At 37.9% G+C, this 21,458-nt stretch overlaps 1 protein-coding gene across 4 annotated transcripts in view; it reads right to left on the reverse strand.

Moving 5' to 3' along the window:
* The window catches only part of RIMS1 (regulating synaptic membrane exocytosis 1), a 207,631-nt gene that overhangs the window by 167,991 nt on the left and 18,182 nt on the right, over positions 1-21,458 (reverse strand). For 2 of the 4 annotated variants that reach the window (XM_019471126.1, XM_019471128.1), the window contains exons 1-2: positions 2,663-2,722; positions 1,812-1,922 (exon numbers count right to left, since the gene is read on the reverse strand). In XM_019471126.1, the coding sequence (XP_019326671.1) occupies positions 1,812-1,847 (36 nt within the window). In that variant the 5' untranslated portion in view covers positions 1,848-1,922; positions 2,663-2,722. Of the gene's footprint in view, positions 1-1,811; positions 1,923-2,662; positions 2,731-21,458 lie in introns of those variants that run through there. The other 2 variants (XM_019471125.1, XM_019471127.1) reach the window with 2 other exon arrangements.

Below are 21,458 nucleotides of genomic sequence, written 5' to 3' on the forward strand. Positions count from 1 at the left end.
GCTGGGGGGGAGTGAGCGAGCGGCTGTGTGGTGCTCAGTTGCCGACTGAGGTTAAACCATGACAATATGAAAATCCCAAAATGCAATTGGTACAACAATTAAAACCTTAGCAAATACACTACCATGAAACATGGGCAAACAGTTCACAAGAACATTGCTACTGCTAAAATCAAGGCCCTCTCATCCAAGTACATGACAGGACAAAACAGCAGCTTCTGGCTTTTGTTAAACAGAACTGAAGAGAGCTACTTTTGAAGATGACTGCATGATACAGAGATCAGGAAAATCAGGAAAAAAAGCTGCCCTCAAGAGATTAGATTTTTAATAAAATATGAAACAAGAAAATGTAGTCTTGCTGACTTGCTATTATTCTCTATCTCACTCTCTCCCGTCAGGTTTTTTTGTCAGGAATATCCTGGGAGGAGTTTTATAATAAAATGGAACAGTGAAATGCTGGTTCATTAGGTATTATTTCCCCATGTTGCAATCACAATAACTAGTAGGAGCTTTAATAGAGAGATATATCCAAGAAGATCTAGAAGCCTACCTGCCAACAAGGTTGTCACAAGATAATGTGTTAAATTTATCAGTGGGGGCCTTAGTTCATATCATACAAAAATGAAACTTGAAAAATCGAAGAGAAGCTCTCCAACCTACATTTCCTACTAGGATCAACTTTTTTCTCACATAATTAAAAAAAATTGCTTGCTGCCAGCAAAAATCATCCTTGTGCTACAGACTACTAGACATTTAATAGAGTGAAGCTGTTCTCACCTTCTGTATTCCCACGCCACACTATCTCACTTCCAAGGTAGATAAATGGCTCTTACCCAGGACATACCATTACCAAGTTCACAAGGTTCTTTCCTGATTTAATTCCCACCATGACGAGCAGAACCAACAACCCACATCTCCATCACATGCGAGGGATTGAACTATCAGACAACTATATGGAAGGAGTGGTTCAGTGTCAGTGCCCTTTGAAGTAGTCTCAGTCCTACGTGGATGAGAATGTTTCATATTTTGCATTGTTTCTGTTGTTCTCCGTGGGGAGAGGAAGACACCCAAATTAAATTCTCTCAGGCATCTCTGGAACTCCATATAGTTAAAAATATACATGGAGAGAAATTCTTGAACTGGTACACTGTACTCCCTACCAGCTTCAGAAGTAGCACTCCCTCTCTTTTAAGTGTTCCAGCAATTTAGGGACACAAACCTAAAAGTCCACTACAAATGGCTAATTTAGGGATTTAAATCAACTGGACAGTGTTGCCAATGTCTTAATTTTGGGGCACCAGATTATCTGGAATTACATTTAATATCATCTCTATTATGCTTTAAAAGGGTTTTTACAAATTTTTGTGTAAATGTTTAGTTTCTTTCTACAAAATTTCTGTTTCCGAATGGCTGTGTGGATTTTAAACACTGACCTTGTAAACACTTGCATCTGGATGACATTTATGTATGTGGATTATGAGACTAATTACTTGACTGAAATGCAAACAGTAGAGCTAGAAAAGGCAGGACTCCATTAGTGCATTGCAATGTGCAGTATATGTCTTCCAGACAGGAAGCTGAGTAAACATACACTTTTCAATCAAAACAGTTCAGCTCCTTTGCCATGGATGAGTAGAAGACTGCATAGAAGGATAATTTATCTGCGTAACTTTCAAAACTCACTAAAAATGAGGAATATATTTTTGTCAAATGACAATATAATTGGAGAGTCCTCTGATTTAATGTGTTAGACCTCTAGGTCTAAGATCAGTGGAAGTTTCTTTCCTTTACCACATAAACCATGTAATACTTACTTTTAGCCCCAATAATGCACCTGATTCTTTTGGCATGGTTGTTCTCTTGTTAAGAATAACGCGCCCAATTAAGCGATCTCCCTCTTTAGAAGGCTGCCACGTTACTGGATGCTGTTAAAAAAACAAGCAGTGGAATTAAAGAAGTGCAACCATCTTCCTGTATTTAGATGTGTATTTATAAACCAATAAAATTTCTGGATCATTATGTCATGGTAGACACAAACATCCTTCAGATGTGTTACATATTGCACCCGAGCTTTCTATTATTATATCTGTTGGAGTCTGGCTTCATTAAATATTTATGCCCACTGTAAAAAACACTCAGCACTAAGTCTGCAGGTAAAATTATAATACAATTCAAAGTTCAATACAATTAAACATTTAAAACATACCTTAGGTAAAAAAAATAAACATTTACTTTTAAATTCCATGACCCTGAAAAGTGCATTCATAAATTCTGGTCTTTAGAAGAATATACATGTTATACAGCTCTACCATATGGGTTCACTATATAATAAAAATCCAAATGATCCTTTCCCACTCCAAGTCAACAGAAAAAGTCACTAATCTCTCCCAGAGCAGCATCACACTCACAGCTGCTTTTGTGGTGTGTAGTGAAATCTAGTACCATGTCTATAAAAGAATTACATTCAAGTTAAAATTCAGGCAATTTTACTAGTATACATTTTGACAAAAATTTCTTTCTGATTTCAATTTCCACAATCCACTAAACCAAATTTTCATATAATTTGTACAGAATAATTTTTTACAACAAAATATCTATGCTGAACTGAAATAATCAGCAAACATCTTAATTCATACTTATGAACCTCTTTTTCCCTATTTCTTACCGAACTAATAGGGGATGTCTCCCTGCTGTGCCACGTGGCAGGATCCAGCCAGTAATAATCCAAGTCACCTGGAAGAATATGAATAGAAAGAAATGTGTAATCTCTCAAACAGAGAAAGATGTATGAATGGTTACTTCTGTAGGCATGAATTTTAATGTGCAATAGTTTGATGAAGCAAACACAAAACCTGTATCGTGATTCAAATTAACTTATATCAATTTGAAAACAATATAGCCTAATAATATAAAAACAAAAACACATAATAATGCATTTATTTGGATCTCTGCTTTTTCACAAATTGCACCTCAGAATCGGTTGTGCACTCCGTCTGTTTTTGACTTTAACCAGTCATCTTCCAAGAATGGACCCCAATGCATCGCATTCACAGCCCTCCTCCTCCCCCCGTCTCCGAAACAAACACACAGGACTACAGCTAATGATGACATGAGAGAGAATACTCCACAAAATAGGCACTTAGCTATAGTTAAGGACAGAACAGTCAACCACACTCAAGAATCTGCCAAGTAGTCGATCAATACTGTGACAACGGGCACCGTACAGACAGAGAGGCACAGGAACTGGTAATGGGTAATAGAGCACCAGGCGAAACAGCCACACAAACAGAGCAAACAGCGCCAACAGCAGATAGGTTGCAATCTTTCATTTTGCTTGAGAAAAACTTATATACTATGTACATCAAGAATAAACTCATGAATTATAGCCGTCTGGAAGCCATGAGCCCATTGGGCCAAGGAGGGGAACCGTGGGCAGGGTTTGGGAGAAAAGGCAGCAGAGTATACATGAATAACATGTATACTCTGAGTATACAGAGTAACACCACAGAGAGTATACATGAATTTATGGAAAGCTAAGGAAACCACAGTTTGACTCAATATATTACAGCTGTAGAAGGCTGAGTTGGTGGCAAAAAACTACCAACTTCACTGGCAGTTGTCTGTGATAGAGGAGTGATGTAACTGTGCACTCCAAGAAAGAAAAGGATGAGGCAGGAATTGCAAGAGGAAGAGTATCAGGCAGTGCAATTCAGAGCACAATTTCTTTACAAAGACAAAGGGTGCAGGTGATATTGGGAAGGACATAGGAGAATGATGCAAGCTAGAACAGATCCAACGGAAGGATAAATGTGAGACTGATACAGCAGGAACAAGTCTGAAGTATTTCTGTGCTAGCACTAGTTTTAAACAGAATACAGCTGTGAGCTCTGAACCTTGGCGTTATTTCATCCCTTTGGGCATTGCCACAGTGTATTAACAAAAATGCAATAGTGCCATTAGAAATGAGAACCACAACTCTTTCTAATGAATGCTCTCTTGCAATAACAGTAGTATGTAAAAGCTTGATCTGAAATAACCAAGAGGTATTTTTTAATTTTATCTGAGAAAAAGTAGATGATTCTGCCACTTAGCTTACAATGCCTTTAAACACGCAAACAAACAAACCCCCCACCAAACCAAAATCTAAACTATCACTTCAGAGCTTACTTTTAGACCCTGAATGAAATAGTCACCTCTCACTGAGGTTTATACCCATACCTGCACTCCAGGCATTTTTCACCCTCACTTAGGCAGAGAAACTTGGTCATTTGAAATATGTTAGTGGAACAGTTTAATAATACTGCTTTTTGAATTTACAAGTGATTTTTTTTTTTTCCCAAGTCTTTAAACTGTTATCTCCCAGAGTTAGTTTTTGTTATGGAACAACTCTTCACACGCTTTCCTAACAACATTCCTACAAACTCTTTACTGTTCATTTAAAAGTCATCAGGTAAAAAACCTACTTTATCAAGTCAGATACCCTCCGCACTCTTGATATGCTCTATGTCTTCAGAAAATGTATTTTATTTATTATGTACATTTTAGGCAATACATCTTCACTATCTTATTTCAGAAAACACATCTCTATAATACTACTGTTAGATGACTACTTTTTCTAGCACACAGGCATCCAATACTCATGCCCAAACAAAGCATGCTTCTATCAAGAAAAAAAAATACATTTACATTAAGAGTTTATCATTTTTTATTCTTTTTCTACAAATATTTAGATGCTGATTATGAAATACAAGTTGTACCACTCTTTATAATCCATAAAATCTTCAATAGCTTACCATCTACATGATCATATGCACAAGCCTATTTTTAAACAGGTTATTATTATCATATGCATAACCACACAAGGCAGTTTGCGGTTGCATTAGCTACTGCAGTTCTGCAATTTTGGAGAGCTTAACTTCACATTAAAGATCTTCCAGTTTTATTTTTAGCATCTTTCCTTGCACCTTTATAGACTTCCAAATTGCAACAAGAACACCAAATTCATGAATCAGACTGCCTCCCCAGGTGCTGGCAGTAAGCTTGGACCTGTGGCACAGAGCTCTCCAATTTCCCGTAATGGACTCTACAGTAACACCAAAAAGCTGAGCTGGCCTGCCACAGGCAGAACACCACACACTTTTCCTCCATGTTTCACAGCTATTTGCTCAGCAATAGAAAAACATTCAGGCAGGAGTAAATGTCAGCTCCAGCATGCAGAGGTGTGTGTCCAAGCACTCAAAGACATTTCTGCTCTTGTCCCTATTGCTCCCTGCTCTCCTTTCTTCCTTCCCCAGCTTCAGCTTCTGGGTCTGAGTTTCCTTGCTGCTCTTCCTCCTGGTTACTGCATACCTGTGACCACCTGATTCATGCATCTAGCATCCTTCCTCACCAAGTTCCTGCTGTAGCAAGATCCTCTCATATGACTTCTGCCTTGGCTCCTACCTGCTATGATTCCCTCCTTACCAACTACCTACCCTTTGCTGCCTTTCTTCCCTGTTCATTTTGTTGCCATCGTCTGTCTCCTTCTGCTTCTGGCTTTGGTGTCCTCTCTTTAGGCTGTGTATTTTAATCCCTCCTTCCCCTCACGCCCCTTGATACTAAGCTACATCCTCACAGCCCCTTCCTCCCCACACATAATCCTTCAGCTTTCTGTCCCTTTCACCCCTCCTGTCTGTTCTGCACTTTGGTAAATTCCAAGCCACCAGCTACAGCCACTGAGGCCGGCCACGGCCATGGTCCTTTTGTCCTCTGCTCTCAGAAGCTGAGAGCAGGAACTGCACTGCAAACACGGCTGTACTGAGCTGGAACATAGATCATACGCCGGGAATGCATAAAGGTAGCTTTCAAATAAAAATTCTTGACTGAAAGCGATAGGTCTATAATTTGGTGAATATTTTAAAAGCTGCAAAAATGCATGAATTGCGGAGAAAAAAGAAAAAAGTCCATGTTCTTGAAAAATGACTGAATTTTTAAATTCCCATTAAAATTCAGTATGAAATAGACCACTGGCATGCAAACTTTTGGTTGAATCTACAACTGTAAAAAGGGTTTTACAGTGGAAAGTGTCAGTTAATCCACATTTATAAACACTGATAGAATAGAATATACAAATTAAAACATAAAGGAACAAAATCTCCAAATGAGCTAGAAAAATATTTTATGCCAGCAACACTGACACTAGGGTCTTGACATCTGCACTTAAGTACTCTGTTACAGCTATACTTTTAAAAATAATTTCTCCTTGATCATCCTATGTCATTGCTGCTTCTTTACTTAATACCTATGTATGAAATTCTTGCACTGCCATACCCCAGTATTTGTTTAATTACACAAAATAATTTCACTGAACTAGTATTATAGAGATCCAGGAATAGGTAAATAACATGCAAAAAGTTACAGTCTAAGAGCATAGTTTCAGAATTTCAGATTTTCTCAAAAAAAACCCACCAAAACTCAAAACTAAAAACCATATACACAGAGTACTCTCTCCACTGGTAAAAGTCACTAAAAATAACCTTAAAATAAGACAAATTTAAGACATTATGGAGAGGAAAAAACAACTTTTCTAAGGAGTAAATAATTGATTTACAGGCTTAATCTCCTTTAAAACACTTTTTAAGCAATTAATTTTAAAAACATGACAAACTTAAAAATAATAACCCGCTATGAAAATATACATATACTGTACCATTATTTTTGTACCCTACTGATATATTTCTAAAACATAAAAAATGTATTTCAAATTAAAGCATATCATTAAAAATGCATTTGCAGTTATAATGCATGATTTACTTAAGACCAATGGAGTGAAACAAGTATATATTTAGAAAACCTTTTTTCCTGAGGGAATAATTCAGAAGTTGTATCCTGGCAGCAATGAAATATTTTTCCTTTTAACATGCTGCTGCTCGATTACTTTGCTCTTGGACACAGACGGATATAATCATAAATCTACTTTACAAGACGCAAATATGTTGAGTTTTTTTCAGAGAGAAGTCTTTTGCAGTCTTTGATCGAATTTCAAGACGGGGAGTAAAATTCTAATAAAGGGCCATTGTTTTTACATCTGCAACATGCGTGCCTTCAAAATAAAGGGAAAGCAAAAGTCACACCACTAAAAAAAACATTTTCTCTAAAATACTTCATCTTCAGCAGCACTACCCATACCAAAAGCTAATGCTGGGATGCTGCAATTTCAAGTGAAGTCCTGCAAAGCTGAGAAGTGCTGGAAATGACAGCCTTGTCTCTTGCAAAGCCAAAACAAGCACAAAATATGAGAAAGTCCATTATTGTGTATGACCAGTCATGTTGATTTCCAAAGAGTCTTGAATACCGGAGATAAAATACCCCAAGATGTTTCCCCAAATCCATCCAGACTGTATTCAGAGACTTACTGATATTCAACAAAGAACGCACTTCTGGTGTTCTGCTCAAATCCAGATGCACTAGATTTGCAGCAGTTAAGACAAGAAGCAGACAGTCTAATGATAAGAGTCAGTCAGCCCATGTTAAGCACTTAATTGAGCCTAACATATAGCTGCTAATTAATAAAGCAGTTCTATCACGTAACTAGGAAACTTAGACAATTATTTTCAGAGTCTGCATCTAAAATTAAGGTGCAAACTGGCTTCCTATATAGTCAGACTAGATCTCTCTAATTAACACATGCAACAGCCATTGATGTACTTACCTTTGTTAATTTTTAGGGTCAAATATAGCCTGTATTAAACAGACAATAAAGCTTATCAAAGACCTGGAACATCCTCTGTTACGTCTTCCACAGTTCCCATGGAACTGGATCAGTATCTCATGGAAATGATCAATTGTTTCCCAAGGTAAAAATCAATAGAAGCCACATATCAACCTACAGAAAGTTACAAGAAATGTAAAGAAACTCCACGTATCAACTTGATTGCCTTCCTCCTTCATAGCCTGAGTTTTCATGAGTTAGAAGACCACTCTACATGCTACTGGTAAATGTCTTCAGCACACTGTTATTGCCATCCAAAACTGTTACAGATGTGATAGGTCATATTGTTAAGCAAGAAAGTACTTCTATGCCCAAGAAAAAAAAAAGATGCTAATCATTTTATCATGTCAGATAAACAATGTATGTTTAAATCATTATAGTCAAGCTGCTAACTAACCACATAAAGAGACAACACGAGTACCCTGGCTTGACAGACAGCCCTCGCATCTAAGTGGCAAGCAGAGAATTCAGAAGCTACCTATTGCCTATTTATACAGAAAGCTTCACAAAAATGCTCATTATCTCCTTGCTCTCAAATCAACCCACTTCAGATGCCTACAGTTAAGAACTTAAATCCTTGCAGAACGAGGTCTGTGGTTTACCATTTATGCAGTTCAAGGACAGGCTGTCTCATGCGGTATGTGGGAAGAATGCACCACATGACTGTGAAGTTTAGCGTTTATTTTGTACATAAAATATATAATCGCATTGGATTTGAGTTCCCTGCTGGCACATGTCCTAAACACTGAATGCTAACATACTGTAAGACTCCAAAGTTCAAATAACGACTAGTACTCCATATAAGTGACAATTTACGTGTATATATAGTACTCATATTTGGAGTACAGACCTGGCACACATGCCTGTGACACCTATAGCTCCCAAAACTAGAGCCAGCCTCCCAGATCGTTCCCTCAATTCAATATTTATTTAGGCACTTTAACGTAATGATAAGATACAAAATTGGTTTTCTATATTTTAATTAAATTTCTGAGTAACAGAAAATCATTGAAAAGGTCTATGGAGCTTTATCAAGCACTAGGCTTTCAGATCTAGATAACTAACAACCTGGGCTTATCCAGCACACTGAAAATAAATGTTTAATCCTTACTTTTGTGTTTAGAAGATAAGGACATTTCATACTCTTTCTCACACAAAATGAACAGTTCAGCATTTTATTTTGAAACAAACCCCTTAGTTTAAAAATCTTTTTTACAGTGGTAGTTACATTGTAAGGACAGCGCAGATTGCAATGCTAATTAGTATTTGCAAACCAGAAATCCAGAAATAATTAGGCAAGGAAGCAGTCAACTCATGAAATACTATTTTGATTGTTAAGGACACTAATATTAAACTAAATGTAGTTTAAAGGAAAATCCATTTGACTTGTCCCTTAGTTACTATTGCAAAGTTGTTTCTTTACAAGAGTTTGCAAATTCACAATTACTTTTGATTTTGCAAAGGAATGATTTGTCAGTGGCTGATTACTAAAAATCCTTTCAATATATTCTTTTTAGCTGGGTGAAAGGTGAATTTTCTGTGGACTGTTTAAAATATAACATGAGTTTCTTATCCAGATATTTATTTAGCAAAGAATTTTTTATTTTATTTTATGGATTTTATGGATTGTGATTTTTTTTTTAAATGAGGAGTACAGTTTACACATACACTCTTTTAGAAGAAAGTATTGCAGTTGTGTTCATTGATGGCTCAAGAAGGTTTTGCAAAAGGTATACTTGCAAAAGACCTTCCAACACAAAAACAACTGGGTCCATTTGTATGTTCACAAGGTGGACTTCCTACCTGAATTATCTCAGTGATGTTAGAAGGCTTTATAAATTACTGAAAGCAAAGATCACTAATCTTGCCAACGGAAGCTTGAAGCCAAAAATCACAACTTATCCAGTCAAATAACAAACTGGGGACTTGTGAACATTTCTAAAACTTTTAATATGGACACAAGGAAGGTGTTCTAAGTTTCCTGAATCTCTAGGGCGTCTGCTCATGAGACTCCCTGAGACAACATTATTTATTCCTTCACTCAAACACTGAGAGTGTTGAAGAGTTCATCAACCCTTTCCAGCTAGATGCTTATTTTTATCTCAGAGACTGTCTAAAATGTTACCCTGAGGATGTGTAAGTCTTATTGTAAGCATGTGAGTCCAAGAATATGTATGATCCACAAAGCTCACAAAGGGATGGCCCTCAGAAGCATGTTCTGTAAGGTCTTCAGAAAGTGTGTTTCGAGTGCTAAAGAACCTGGAGAGACTTAGGGATGTAAAATACTAAGTAAGATGCATGAACTTCCATTAATTTGAAAAGTTCCTTTAAAAGCTTTATTAAAAATATTTTGTTGAGGATACCAGGAAAAGTGGCTAGCACTACCAAGAACGTCAAATCAGCAGGCAAACATTTTAATTGATTTATGACACTGCAGTATCTAAAGATTTAAGAAAAATTTTGTTATCTCAGGGCTAGCTCCAAGCACTGCTTTTCTGACTTTGATTACTCTCTTGAGTGGAAGCTAATTCTGTAGATGGACAGATGGATGGAGATCCCCTTTTTGAAATTTAGAGCTTCTTTGAATAAACTTATTATTGTTATTTAATTACAATTCAATATTGACACTAACTTGTTTTAACAGTTTTATTTGAGTTCCTGTTTGGTATAATTAACACTATTTTAGCTTTGGCATGATATTTTTGTTCAGCATATGATGAAATTTGCAAGATGTATAGCAAGTTATCTCAAAAAGTCACATGGGCTCGTAATTTTGGAGACATGGATACATAGCTATCCTGTACACGAAAAGCCTGACCAGCTCTTAATAACTTTTCTGCTGTTCTGAAGGAATTCCCAGCACTTCAAGTATGCCGTGCTGTTCTCCAGTCTAACACAATTTTTCTTTCCTGTGATTTTTTTTTTTGTTTGGTTTGATTGCCTTTTATGGAGCGGTGGGAGAAGGTATTTTAAAAAGCCCATGTAGAAAAAATAGCTTTCAGCTGTTGTGTGTATGTTTTTTTTGTTTCGTTTTGTTTTGTTTTCCTGTGGACATTTAAACCAATTGAGTAGGTGTTAACTGCAAAAGAAGGTAATATTTTCATTTTGGTCTCTTTTGGTATTTTTCCCCTGACAATTCTAAAAAAGATTCAGTTGAATATTTTTTATCTTAGTATTTGTTAAAGACTGATATATGAACAAAATATAATTCAAAATCAAAGTTCAGAATAAATTATCCTCAAACCCGAGGGTGTTTCTACACTCCCAGTAGATAGGGATTTTAACAAGGATAAGCATACCAGAAAAAAATATAAGGCTGTGAAACAGCAGCCCATGCCTTAGAACTCCCATGGATACAATGCCCAGTGAGGTATCAGTGCCCTGATAGCACCTGCTGCAAATAAGGTGACCAAAACCGGCTATGCCCAGAAAGGCTTATTTGAACATACATTTTCTCCTACTGTGGGGAAAGAAGAAAGACACTTCTGCTCAGATATAGAAGGTAATACATGGTGTTTCTAAACATGCTGATAGAAACAACAGCAACTGGGAGCAAGGTTTCTCGTTATCCACAGGACCACAGGAATGGGAAGGGAGAAAGACAGTGAGCCTTTCTGTTGATTGTCCAACATACACACACAGAGTCAATCATGCAGACCTGCACAAGCCACTTGAGAAATAACAAGAAGATTATATTTCATAATCAAAGTTATGATTTCATTTTCATGAAAACTGGGGGAGATAATGGATCTCAAATATTACAATGAAAAGGAAAGTCTGAGAAGGAAAAAAAAAGCTCTTCGCTGTCCTGAGCTTCAGGACTGTAGAAGGAAATACAGCTGATGAAATACTCTGGATCGTGATTAAAGAGAAAAGCACTTCAGAAGTACCGTGATGGGGACCTACTCCAGTCACCAAATTAGGAATATGAGCCTGGTGAGTTTTGTGTTTTTTTGGAAGCATTCATCAGAATCCTCCATTATGCTGCGTTTGAAGATAATGAGAGGTTTTAAAGGCTTTCACTTCTCCAGTTCAGAGGGGAATACAGCAGGAAGTATCTTTGGAGCACACAGCGAGAGATCACTGACACTAGGAAAGTAACCAGCAAAGGACCTTTGGAGCTTTGCTTCCCACCAGTAGAGAGGGAATAAGAATGTGAAAGTGAATAAACTTTGTGATCTTTAAAAAGGGAAGGAAGCTGAGCAGAAGAAAAACCCAAAACCTTTATACAAAAAAACACAACAAAAAAAACCAAAACCAAAACCAAAACCAAACACCCCAACCTTAGAGAAAATAAGGAAGCAGCCATGACAGCAAAAGGAGTCCAGCAATCATGGAAGCATTTGAAGAAATAATACCAACATCAGAAGTACAACCAGCCCAATACAGAGGAAGGAGAAATGCAGTCAAAGATTGACCAGCTAAGTCATAAATGTTTCATTTTCTAGAAGGTGAACAATCAATGGAAAGTTGCTTATGAGTGAGTAACTTACAGTGATAGAGTACCAGGAAGCATATAAGACAAAATTAGAAACACACGAAATTTAACGCAAACAGCAAAGTATGCAAAAACAATTGAGATCATTCTGCAAATATTTAGTCCCTATTACTTAGCATCTAGTAACAAGTACTTGCCATTCTAGAATACTATGGAAAGAGTCTGCTACCATTTGGCTCTATCAGCAAATGATACCAAGGCAGCTAAGTTGTTTTTTTTAAAAAAAGCTCTCCTAAAAGTAAACTCAAGTAAAACTCATCGCAACAGGTTAACAATGTCTGTAGCATAAAAAAAAATTAGATGTAATGCCAAAGCAGGAAGAGGTCAGACTGTCTAGACTGTATATTACACACTAGGCTAATTCACTTTATCCTGGAGTACTTACAGACCTGTCTGAAGCCATCTCATTGCCAGGAACAATTATTTCTTGAGAATTAGTGGAGTATGGATGAAGTTCCACAAAATTGGGAAAGGGCAAACACAGCACATATTTTTAAAGGAGAGGGGAGGGGAAGAGGGACTAGAAATTATAGACCAGTCAGCTTAGTATCAATTCCTGAAAAAATGCTATAACAAAACAAATCACCTTCAAGATAGTAAGAAGAGAAAAGACGAGACCTAAAAATCAAAATGTCAATAATAAATTAATCCAATTTCATTGCCTACCACTGCAGTATGATAGGTAACAAACAGCAGATATCAAATACCTTCAGTTGAGCAGGAGTTTTGTTTATGGGCATGCCATGTCAGAGTCACACCAGAAAAAGTGTCTAAATAAAACTAGTATAAGGTGAAAAGCTATTTAGAAAAGCATATTCTAAACAGCTAAAATTGGTAACAAAACCCCCCAAAGTATTCATTAAGCAGGGTCTGTCATGTTTGTCTGGGATATGGTAATCGTCAACACTCACATTACCGTCCTAGATAATAAAACAGAAACATTTAGATTTGTAGGTGACTTGACCCCAAGGAGAAAGGAATGTCCAGTTATAGGAGACCAGGACTGGACTTCAAAGCTATCCTGACAAACTGGAAAAAAGAGCTGGAAAAAAGAGGACCCAATTCAGAGTGGACAAGGAAATGGCTCCACACTCAGAACAGGATAAACAAGTGTAGAAACTGGGAAAGGAAGTCAACCAGTTAAGGACTAGCTGTGCAGAAGATGATGAGGTAGATATACTCTATCACAGTGGTAATAGGAGAAGATAGCATACAAGCCTGGCTGCTGTCTGAAAACCATTACCATTGCACTTGAGGAGTTAGCAGGGTTGGCCAGAGGCCAGGCTCAGGTGCCTTGCCTACTACTTGCCAACAAATACGAAATACCTCCACAGGTCAAACTGGTGGAGAACTTAAGGTTTTGTTGTTGTTGCTTTTTGATTTTGCTTTACTCTACAACACGGTTTGTCTTCTGGGCACCTTTGCACCTAACCAACACCCTGACATGACAGTGACCTTGATGACAGCTCAGTCTCTCAGGTTCTCTCCTTGCAGCACACAGTTAAATTTTCAGAGCAGAATATTTAGCTTAACTGAAGTGTAGTTATGAGAGAGAGATGAGTTAAATTTAATGGTCAGAGAGAGACAGATGATCTGGTTTAACAGTCCTTTATAACTCTACAGTCTATTCCACAAAAAAGTCAAACACTCTCAAGAGAGACCAAAACTGAACCAGGGAATGTGGGGCTAGTGTGATTTTAAAATATCTTTTAGTTCTCCCAATTCCATGCTATTCCAAAGGCTGGAGATGTGCTGCTGTATGCCATTGCCCACAGCACAGCCTTGAATCTCCGCAAAGCAGGGTGTCACAGCTCTGTACTTCTCAATCCCAGTCCTACTTCACCTTCTTCATCTACTTATGCCAAGATCTGCAAGAGGTCTCTGGAAGGCAGTTTACGTCTGTCTACCACAGTGAGTACCCTGAAGAAGAAACAGGGGTTTTACCTTCTTTATGTAGCTATAAACAACTTATTAAGCGTGAGAGAGAGTGTAAGGCTTTGATCTTAACCAAAGGTTTTCTCCAGTCTTATCCTTTAACTCCATGCAGAGCTAAGGCTGACTGTTGTCTCTTCCCAACCTTAGCAGCATCTTGTTTTCCTGATATTCCGGCTGCTGTTCCAGTTCCATCTCTGTTCTGATTGCTGCTCAACCTCATTTTCTCCAACACATCTCTCCAGATTCTGCCCTCAGTATACCCTTATTCTCCTCTAAACTCTGCTAAAACAAATGAATTTCACACATGGATTTCTTAATATATGTTAACTAACACAGCTGTAATATTTGACCGGATAAAACCTCTTTCATGACTTATTCTATCATACTATCTTTAGGATTAATTCTTCTAGTGAAAAAGCTACTTTTCAAAAATGACTTTTACAGACAGTGTTATCAACTACTTAGATATAAGGTTTTAAAGATCTTTGTTCTTCTCAACACACTGCATAATCCCCAAGGAACTTGCAATTGTCAATCCTTCCTCTCACTTTCCCCTGTGATCCTTTAGTGATTTAGCTGAGGACCTTATTCCAAATACAGATTTTTCGCAGAGGGCTGATGTCCTTCCCTGATTCAGAAAGTGCAATGCATCAGTATGATGATGCAGAGATAACTTACAAAATAACCATAACTGTACATTTATTATAACATTATATTATTATATTATATTATTATTATATTATTATAACCATAACTGTATGTTATGCTAAACAAACATATTGTTGTTCTATGTACATGGCTTTGATGATTTTTTTCCCAAAATAATATGCAAAAATAAAAGTAACGGAATCATACTCCATTCTGAACTTGTTAAAGCTACTAACAATAGCACAATTCAGGGGATCAAGGACACATCAATTGTCTTCTGCCAAGCAGAAATAATACACAGGAATGATCATTTGTTTCCTGAAGTAAATTTTTAAATTCTTTATCCATGACATCTCCAAAATGCAAAATAATCATAATGCAATCAGAATATTATTATTACTTTTCAGAAACACATTTACATTTTGATGTGTGCTTCCAAAATACAGATTTTTGTTTAAAAACTCATGCCACATAGCATCACTAATGTCAAATTATTTTTGACACATGACCTTTCAAAGTATAAACATAACTGAAACACAGACTTACAAGCAAAATGGTTCCTTATTCCTTGCTTAAGCTGAATATTTGCTACAATTAATACTTTACATTCAGAGGACACAATGTCTCCACTCAAACTGTACCATTAAAGAAATCTGTTTATAAAAAGATACATTTTTTTAAAAATATAAAATATAAAAATATATCTAAAACCTCAGCACTGTATAACCACTTGTTTACCTGTCCTTGAATGCAACGTATGGAGCAGAAACTGAAGAAACCCAGCAAACATAGCAGCATCAGCAAGAGAATGATTTAAAAAGCACAACTGGCATATAGTAGGTTGCTGAATTCCAGCCTGCAACTGTACCAAAACCGTAATGCAAGCAAAAATCCACTTCAGTGCGAAGGAGATGATATAAAAGAAGTCCGTAAGGTCCTTGCGTCCTGATTCTAAGCCAAATTATTTTGCAGCGTCAAACATTCAACACCGGTGACACCAAACAGGGCTACAAGAGCTCTTGTCATCAAAACAAATCTCTGCAGTGTAGTGCAAGCATTGATTACTGCATTAGTTCATAGATGCTTGCTGCAATGACAAGGAGTTTCAGTTTCTAGAAGGAGTTAATGATTTTAGGAATCCAGAATTAACAATCCCCAGGAAACAAGATGGGGAAAAAAAGCTCCTTCCTCTCCGGATAGAACAGGAAAGAAGTTTCTTAGTGCTTTAAAGCCAACAGTAGACACAAGCTCAGGTACCTAAGTAATCAATACCACTGCTGCAGTTATTATTTATATTCAGCAGTGGTGCGCTGAACAAGTGTTGATGAACTACATAAATGAAGCAATTGTGTAAAGCAAATGTGGCTGGTTTAAGTTATGTAAAACTTCCCAAGCTGTAGATTTACTTCTAGCGCACTGAAAACACAATGGCCCTTGAAAAAATTTACCATTTTTTACAAATTAATGGGATTATTTAATACCTTTCTTACATAATAGATGTGTATATGGAAATGTAATTTTATGTAAGAAAAATATATTCTAAATAAAAAACTGGAAATAACATTTTGTATTCCAAATTACATATTCAAGATAAAAGAGAAAAGCAGAACCTGTATACCAGCATATTTGGGAAAGCCAGATGATTAGAGAATTACAGCTAATAAAATTTGCTAAATATTTTAAACTAATTTAATCCTATCCAAACTGTACAACAATAAAACTATTTCTTTGGCAGAGAGACTTCCTCTGTAAAAATGTATGTTTCTCTGCAGCGTATCTAGATACTGCAGGACTTCAGAAATATAAAAATCCTGCCTGTTTAGAAACTAAAATGTGAGAAAACAAAGCATGATGAAGTAACCTATTTAAATTTCCATTCAAAGAGAAGCTTATAAGGGATAAAATATAAATAATTAAGCTAATGAGAGCTTACAGTTCTTTCATCCTTAATAATATATAGACCTATTAGTAATAATGAAGATGATACACTTTTAAGCAAGTTGTTTCCCTGTAATCCTGGATCATATGATCAAAACCAAGGTACTGTACACTGCCTTTCACACTATCTCACCTGTCAGTCAACAGCAAAAGCCACGGCTGACATCATAGGTCGCTGCTGACTTTCAGTGTCCCAAGTAGCACGGTATTAGCAGAAAGACAACACAACTGTCTACATCTGCTTTTTCCACTGACGTGTCCTCATTGGGAGATGATTCTTTAGAGGAGGACAATGTGCAGGCTTCATATACTCCAAGAGACAGTGATCATCTGGACATCTACTGTCCAGGGAACATACACCCAGCTTTCTCCTAAAGCTGGAGAACATTTCTTGCAAAAGGGACAAAAGACAGACTATGCCAAGTGCCCAACGCTTCCACAGTGCATCCACTCTCCCACTGACCCTTCTGCACTTCTCCTTGAAGGACCTCCTCCTATACTGCCACGGTTGGTGTCGAGGGCTTTGCTTCATTTTCAGAACATACCTCACCTGGATCCTGAATGCTCTCCTCCCCTTGCAGCACATACTAAACAAGACAGGGGATTTTGCCACAACCCAACTCAACATATGAAAAATATTTACTCCCTACAACCTCAGAACTTTTAAATGAGACTGCACTGTATGGGGCTTGTTTTCTGACTTTTTAGAAATGTTCCTGTCATTCCCATAGCATGCATGTGTTTGTGAAAAAACTAATAAACTGTTCTCCCAAATGTATTTGGAAAGGTTGTTTGTGCTCCATGGTGTTGTTGAAGCTCTCACTGTCTCCCATTCCCCTACGTGCCAGATATGCACAACCTCTCTCTACTCCATCCCCACATCAGACAGTCCTCAACACCAGTTTCACCCACTGCCCTCCCTAGCCATGAGATCTGCCCAAGCCCTGCCTAAGTAGCCCTGTCTAACAGCTTCAGCTTTAGATGGCAGCGGTGTCTGCAAGTATTTGATGAAAAGTGAGGGAAGAGAGGAGCAACAGAAGAGCGTTCTGAGGTCAGAAAGGGCATTTTGCAGAAAGGACAGTGCCAGAAACTCCAGTGTGCACTGCACACCCTGAAGGGTGGTTTTCATTCCTCCCAGCCCAAATCAGAGCCTTTCTTGCTGCCCCAAAGACCCATCTGGCAGTTTGAGGATCAAACACTGATAGTTGGTTTATTTACTTTTATATCCATTAATAGTAGCAAGGCTACTGAAAACTAACTCGAAATCTGGTTACCATTCCGTTGTCCTAGTAAAAATACCTAACTAAGTTATAGCACACTTTCAACCTTTGCTTTGGATAACATTGCCTACGTAATCTTAGGAGGTTTTTACCCTTGCAAATTATTTTACTACCACTATCCTCTGAGGCACACTACACTGTGCATCTGATACTTCGACTTTGACCATCATATTTTAGCTCCTTCATAACCTTCCTGCTAATAATTGTTCTAGATCTTAATCCATGTATGATACTCCTGCATTTATAAACTTTCTAAGATCATTAGAAAAGAATGAGATTGAACAATCTCACACAGATATCCAACCCTACCAGTTGTCAAGTTTTAAGAGGTCAAATTCCAAGCATTAAACGTACTATTCAGTTTTATGCCTGGGTGAAAATGCAGCTTTCCTCTAAACCAAAAGTTTTACAACACTTTTTTTGAAAGAAGAAAGACAGAGAATGGTCCCAAGCTTAACTCAGTAGCACAGAAAGATCAATTCAAGGAAAAAAAAAAACCTATGCTTTAAGTTGGAATTTAATTTAGGAAATGAGAGAAACAACAGAAAAGATCCATGTTATGGTCTCCAGACCTCAAAGCCAAGTTACAACGGAGAAGAGATTCTAATACAATTGCAAGAGTCTTAGATACAAGATTAGGTATTGTATGTGACATTTTGTACCGTAGGCCTGTCTGATCCACTTCGAAAGGTCCTGGCTATTGTGGGAGATTCACAGTGACTGGACAAAGCAAACGTCACACCTCTCTTCAAGGAGGACAAGAAAAAGGACCTGGGAAACTACAGCCTGGGAAGGCTAACTGGAGTCCCTGGGAAGGTTATGGAGCAAATCCTTCTGGAAGGCAGTCCTGAGCACATGAAGGCCAAAAAGGTGACTGGGAACTATCAGCATAGCTTTGCCAAAGGCAAATCACGCCTGACCAATATGATTTCTGGATCTGCAGACAAGGGGAGAGCAGCAGATGTTGGTTAACATAACTGGAGCAAGGCTTTCAACCAAGTCTCCCACAATATCCTTGTAGCCAAATTGGAGAGAAATGGATTGATTGGTGAACTACAAGGTGGGTGGAAAACTGACATAATCACTTGACCCAAGTGATGGTCAAAGGACTGAAGTCCAATTGGTGGTGAAATGTTAGATATGTAAAAAAGTATCAGAACAAAGATTTATGCGGAGGAATCAAGACTTTCCTTTGCTCAGCTAGCAGCACTCCAGACCACAAAAATGCTCTCCTGGGATCACAGAAAACTTGGGTGTAGCCTTTGGCTCTGCATCCAGAATTAAACTCAGTAGAGAAAACATACTTGCTTCTGATAGGCTTAAGTGCAGAGTTTGGCTGGCACTGGCCTAATTAAAACACTTCTGTTCTCTGTGCACTTGTGCAACATAAGTGCATCTTCTCTTCAGAAAAGTATTGCCCAGTGAAGAGGACTAAGTATTTTTCAGATTCTTTGGCAAAATAGTTACAACTTTGCAAAGACAATTGTTGACCATTTACCATTTTCAAGAGAAAGACTTCTATATATAAATACACAGATACACATATCCACACATACAGAAGTGGTTTGCTTTTCAACAGATTGACATAGCTTAGCCTGTCATTTCTCATAACTACTGAGAAAAATCAGAGGTTAAGAACTGAGATGACTGTGGTGGAAAAGACACATAGCTCTTAAAAGAAATGTCTGCCCTCAAACACCCATCAAACTTGTTAGAGCTCATCAATGTTCCTTTCCATTCAGGCATGAGCATATTCTGTTTATATTTTTGGCCAGCTGGCAAAAAACAAAAGCACCAAAGCAGAAATTATGTCGTCACATCAACAGAGGGACGTGCTGGAGCTAATAAGTTTGGCCTTTTATATAGCTTGGGCTAAATCAATGTCATGCTGTCGTTACTCCACAGCTTTTAGTTCAAACCTCGATCCGAGCCAATCAGTTCAAAGTGGATGGCATCCGTCTGAAAAATACGATGTAAATGCACACGTCAGGAGCAGGCTATGGTATGCCTCCCACTGGCATCCCAGCCAAGTGGCTTTACCATGTTGTTCCTAAAGGTCCTTTAGGGGAGTTTTACAGAACATCACTCGCCATTTTGCAGCAGACTGGAAGACCGCTGGAAGACAGAAGAGCATTGCTGCATGACCAAATGATAGGAACCCCTTCAAGCACACAGGTATGCAAGAGCCAGTAAAGAAACACCCCGCTATCTATTGCTCCTGTATCCATCGTTTCCAAGTTCTATTGCCAATTGTTTAGTACTGCGCTGCCACCAATATTCTGTTTCCCCATCCTCCACCCCGATTGACTTGATTGTTCTTGACTCATCTGAGGGAGATGATAACGACAGCGAAATTGAAAAGAGACAAGAAGAATGCTCGCACCAGAAAACCTACGTTGGGCCTTCAATCCCATAGATGTAGTGGCTGAGATCTTTGCTGTCCAACCTTCATGATCCAGTAATTTTGCAATGCGGCTATCTTAGTTACCTCATCTATTAAAAAAGCCAGCATCTCCTCAGGTTGATCATTTTGATAATTAGCCTTGACTGTGGAGGATCTACAGACAGAGAACGTGAGTGCTGCACTGTCAGATTTACAGATGACTTCTGGACTTCCTCTGACATCACAGGATAATGAATTGACCTCTGTATGAAAAGAGATTTTGTGGAGTATTTTTCTTTGTGACAAGGGCAGTACTTAACAAATCAACTTACAATATCTATAAAAGATCTGCTGGATAGCCTTTTTTAGAGCCAAAGGTGGTCTTAACCAAACCCTAATTCAAACAATTTGCTCAGCCATTCAATTACTAACCAAAGCCAGATGTTTTCAGTGAAATGGTAACTGATATGCAGACACTGACTTTTCAATTTACTGACCAGTGGTATCAAAATATTCTTTTTGTTCCCAACTTCAAATATTATTTCTAGTTGTTGTGTTAATGTCTCCACAGAGACAGATTTCTCCCAACTCTCATGCTCTATAGCATGGCATATGTGGAAGACCCATATTCAAAGTCTCTTCCCTGCCTGATGCAGGGTAAGCTGGGATGAAGTGGTGTTATGACAGCACTACCTTTGATAGTCATGCTCAGGTACAGGCTTGAACTCACAAAACTAAATTGCTCAAATCAATTCAATGTCACTACCTGTAGGAAGAGACCACAGCCATCTAACCTGCACCTGAGTTTTCCTGCCAAAAGAGAAGCCAAGCAAAAAGCATCGTCTGCAAACCTGGGCAACAGCAAAAATATGAGATTCAACCTATAGTGACAGTGTCATTACAGTTTCTATCTAAGCCTATTTAAGTCAGCCACATCACCTTACCAAAATTCCTTGAAACAATTCTTTTTTCTCCTTCCAGAACTTCCCCCCCCCCCCCCCCCCACCCACCACACCCCCCAAACACCCC

Source organism: Aptenodytes forsteri, unplaced genomic scaffold (assembly GCF_000699145.1).
Source record: "Aptenodytes forsteri isolate BGI_AS27 unplaced genomic scaffold, ASM69914v1 Scaffold256, whole genome shotgun sequence".
Classification (NCBI taxonomy): Eukaryota; Metazoa; Chordata; class Aves; order Sphenisciformes; family Spheniscidae; genus Aptenodytes; species Aptenodytes forsteri.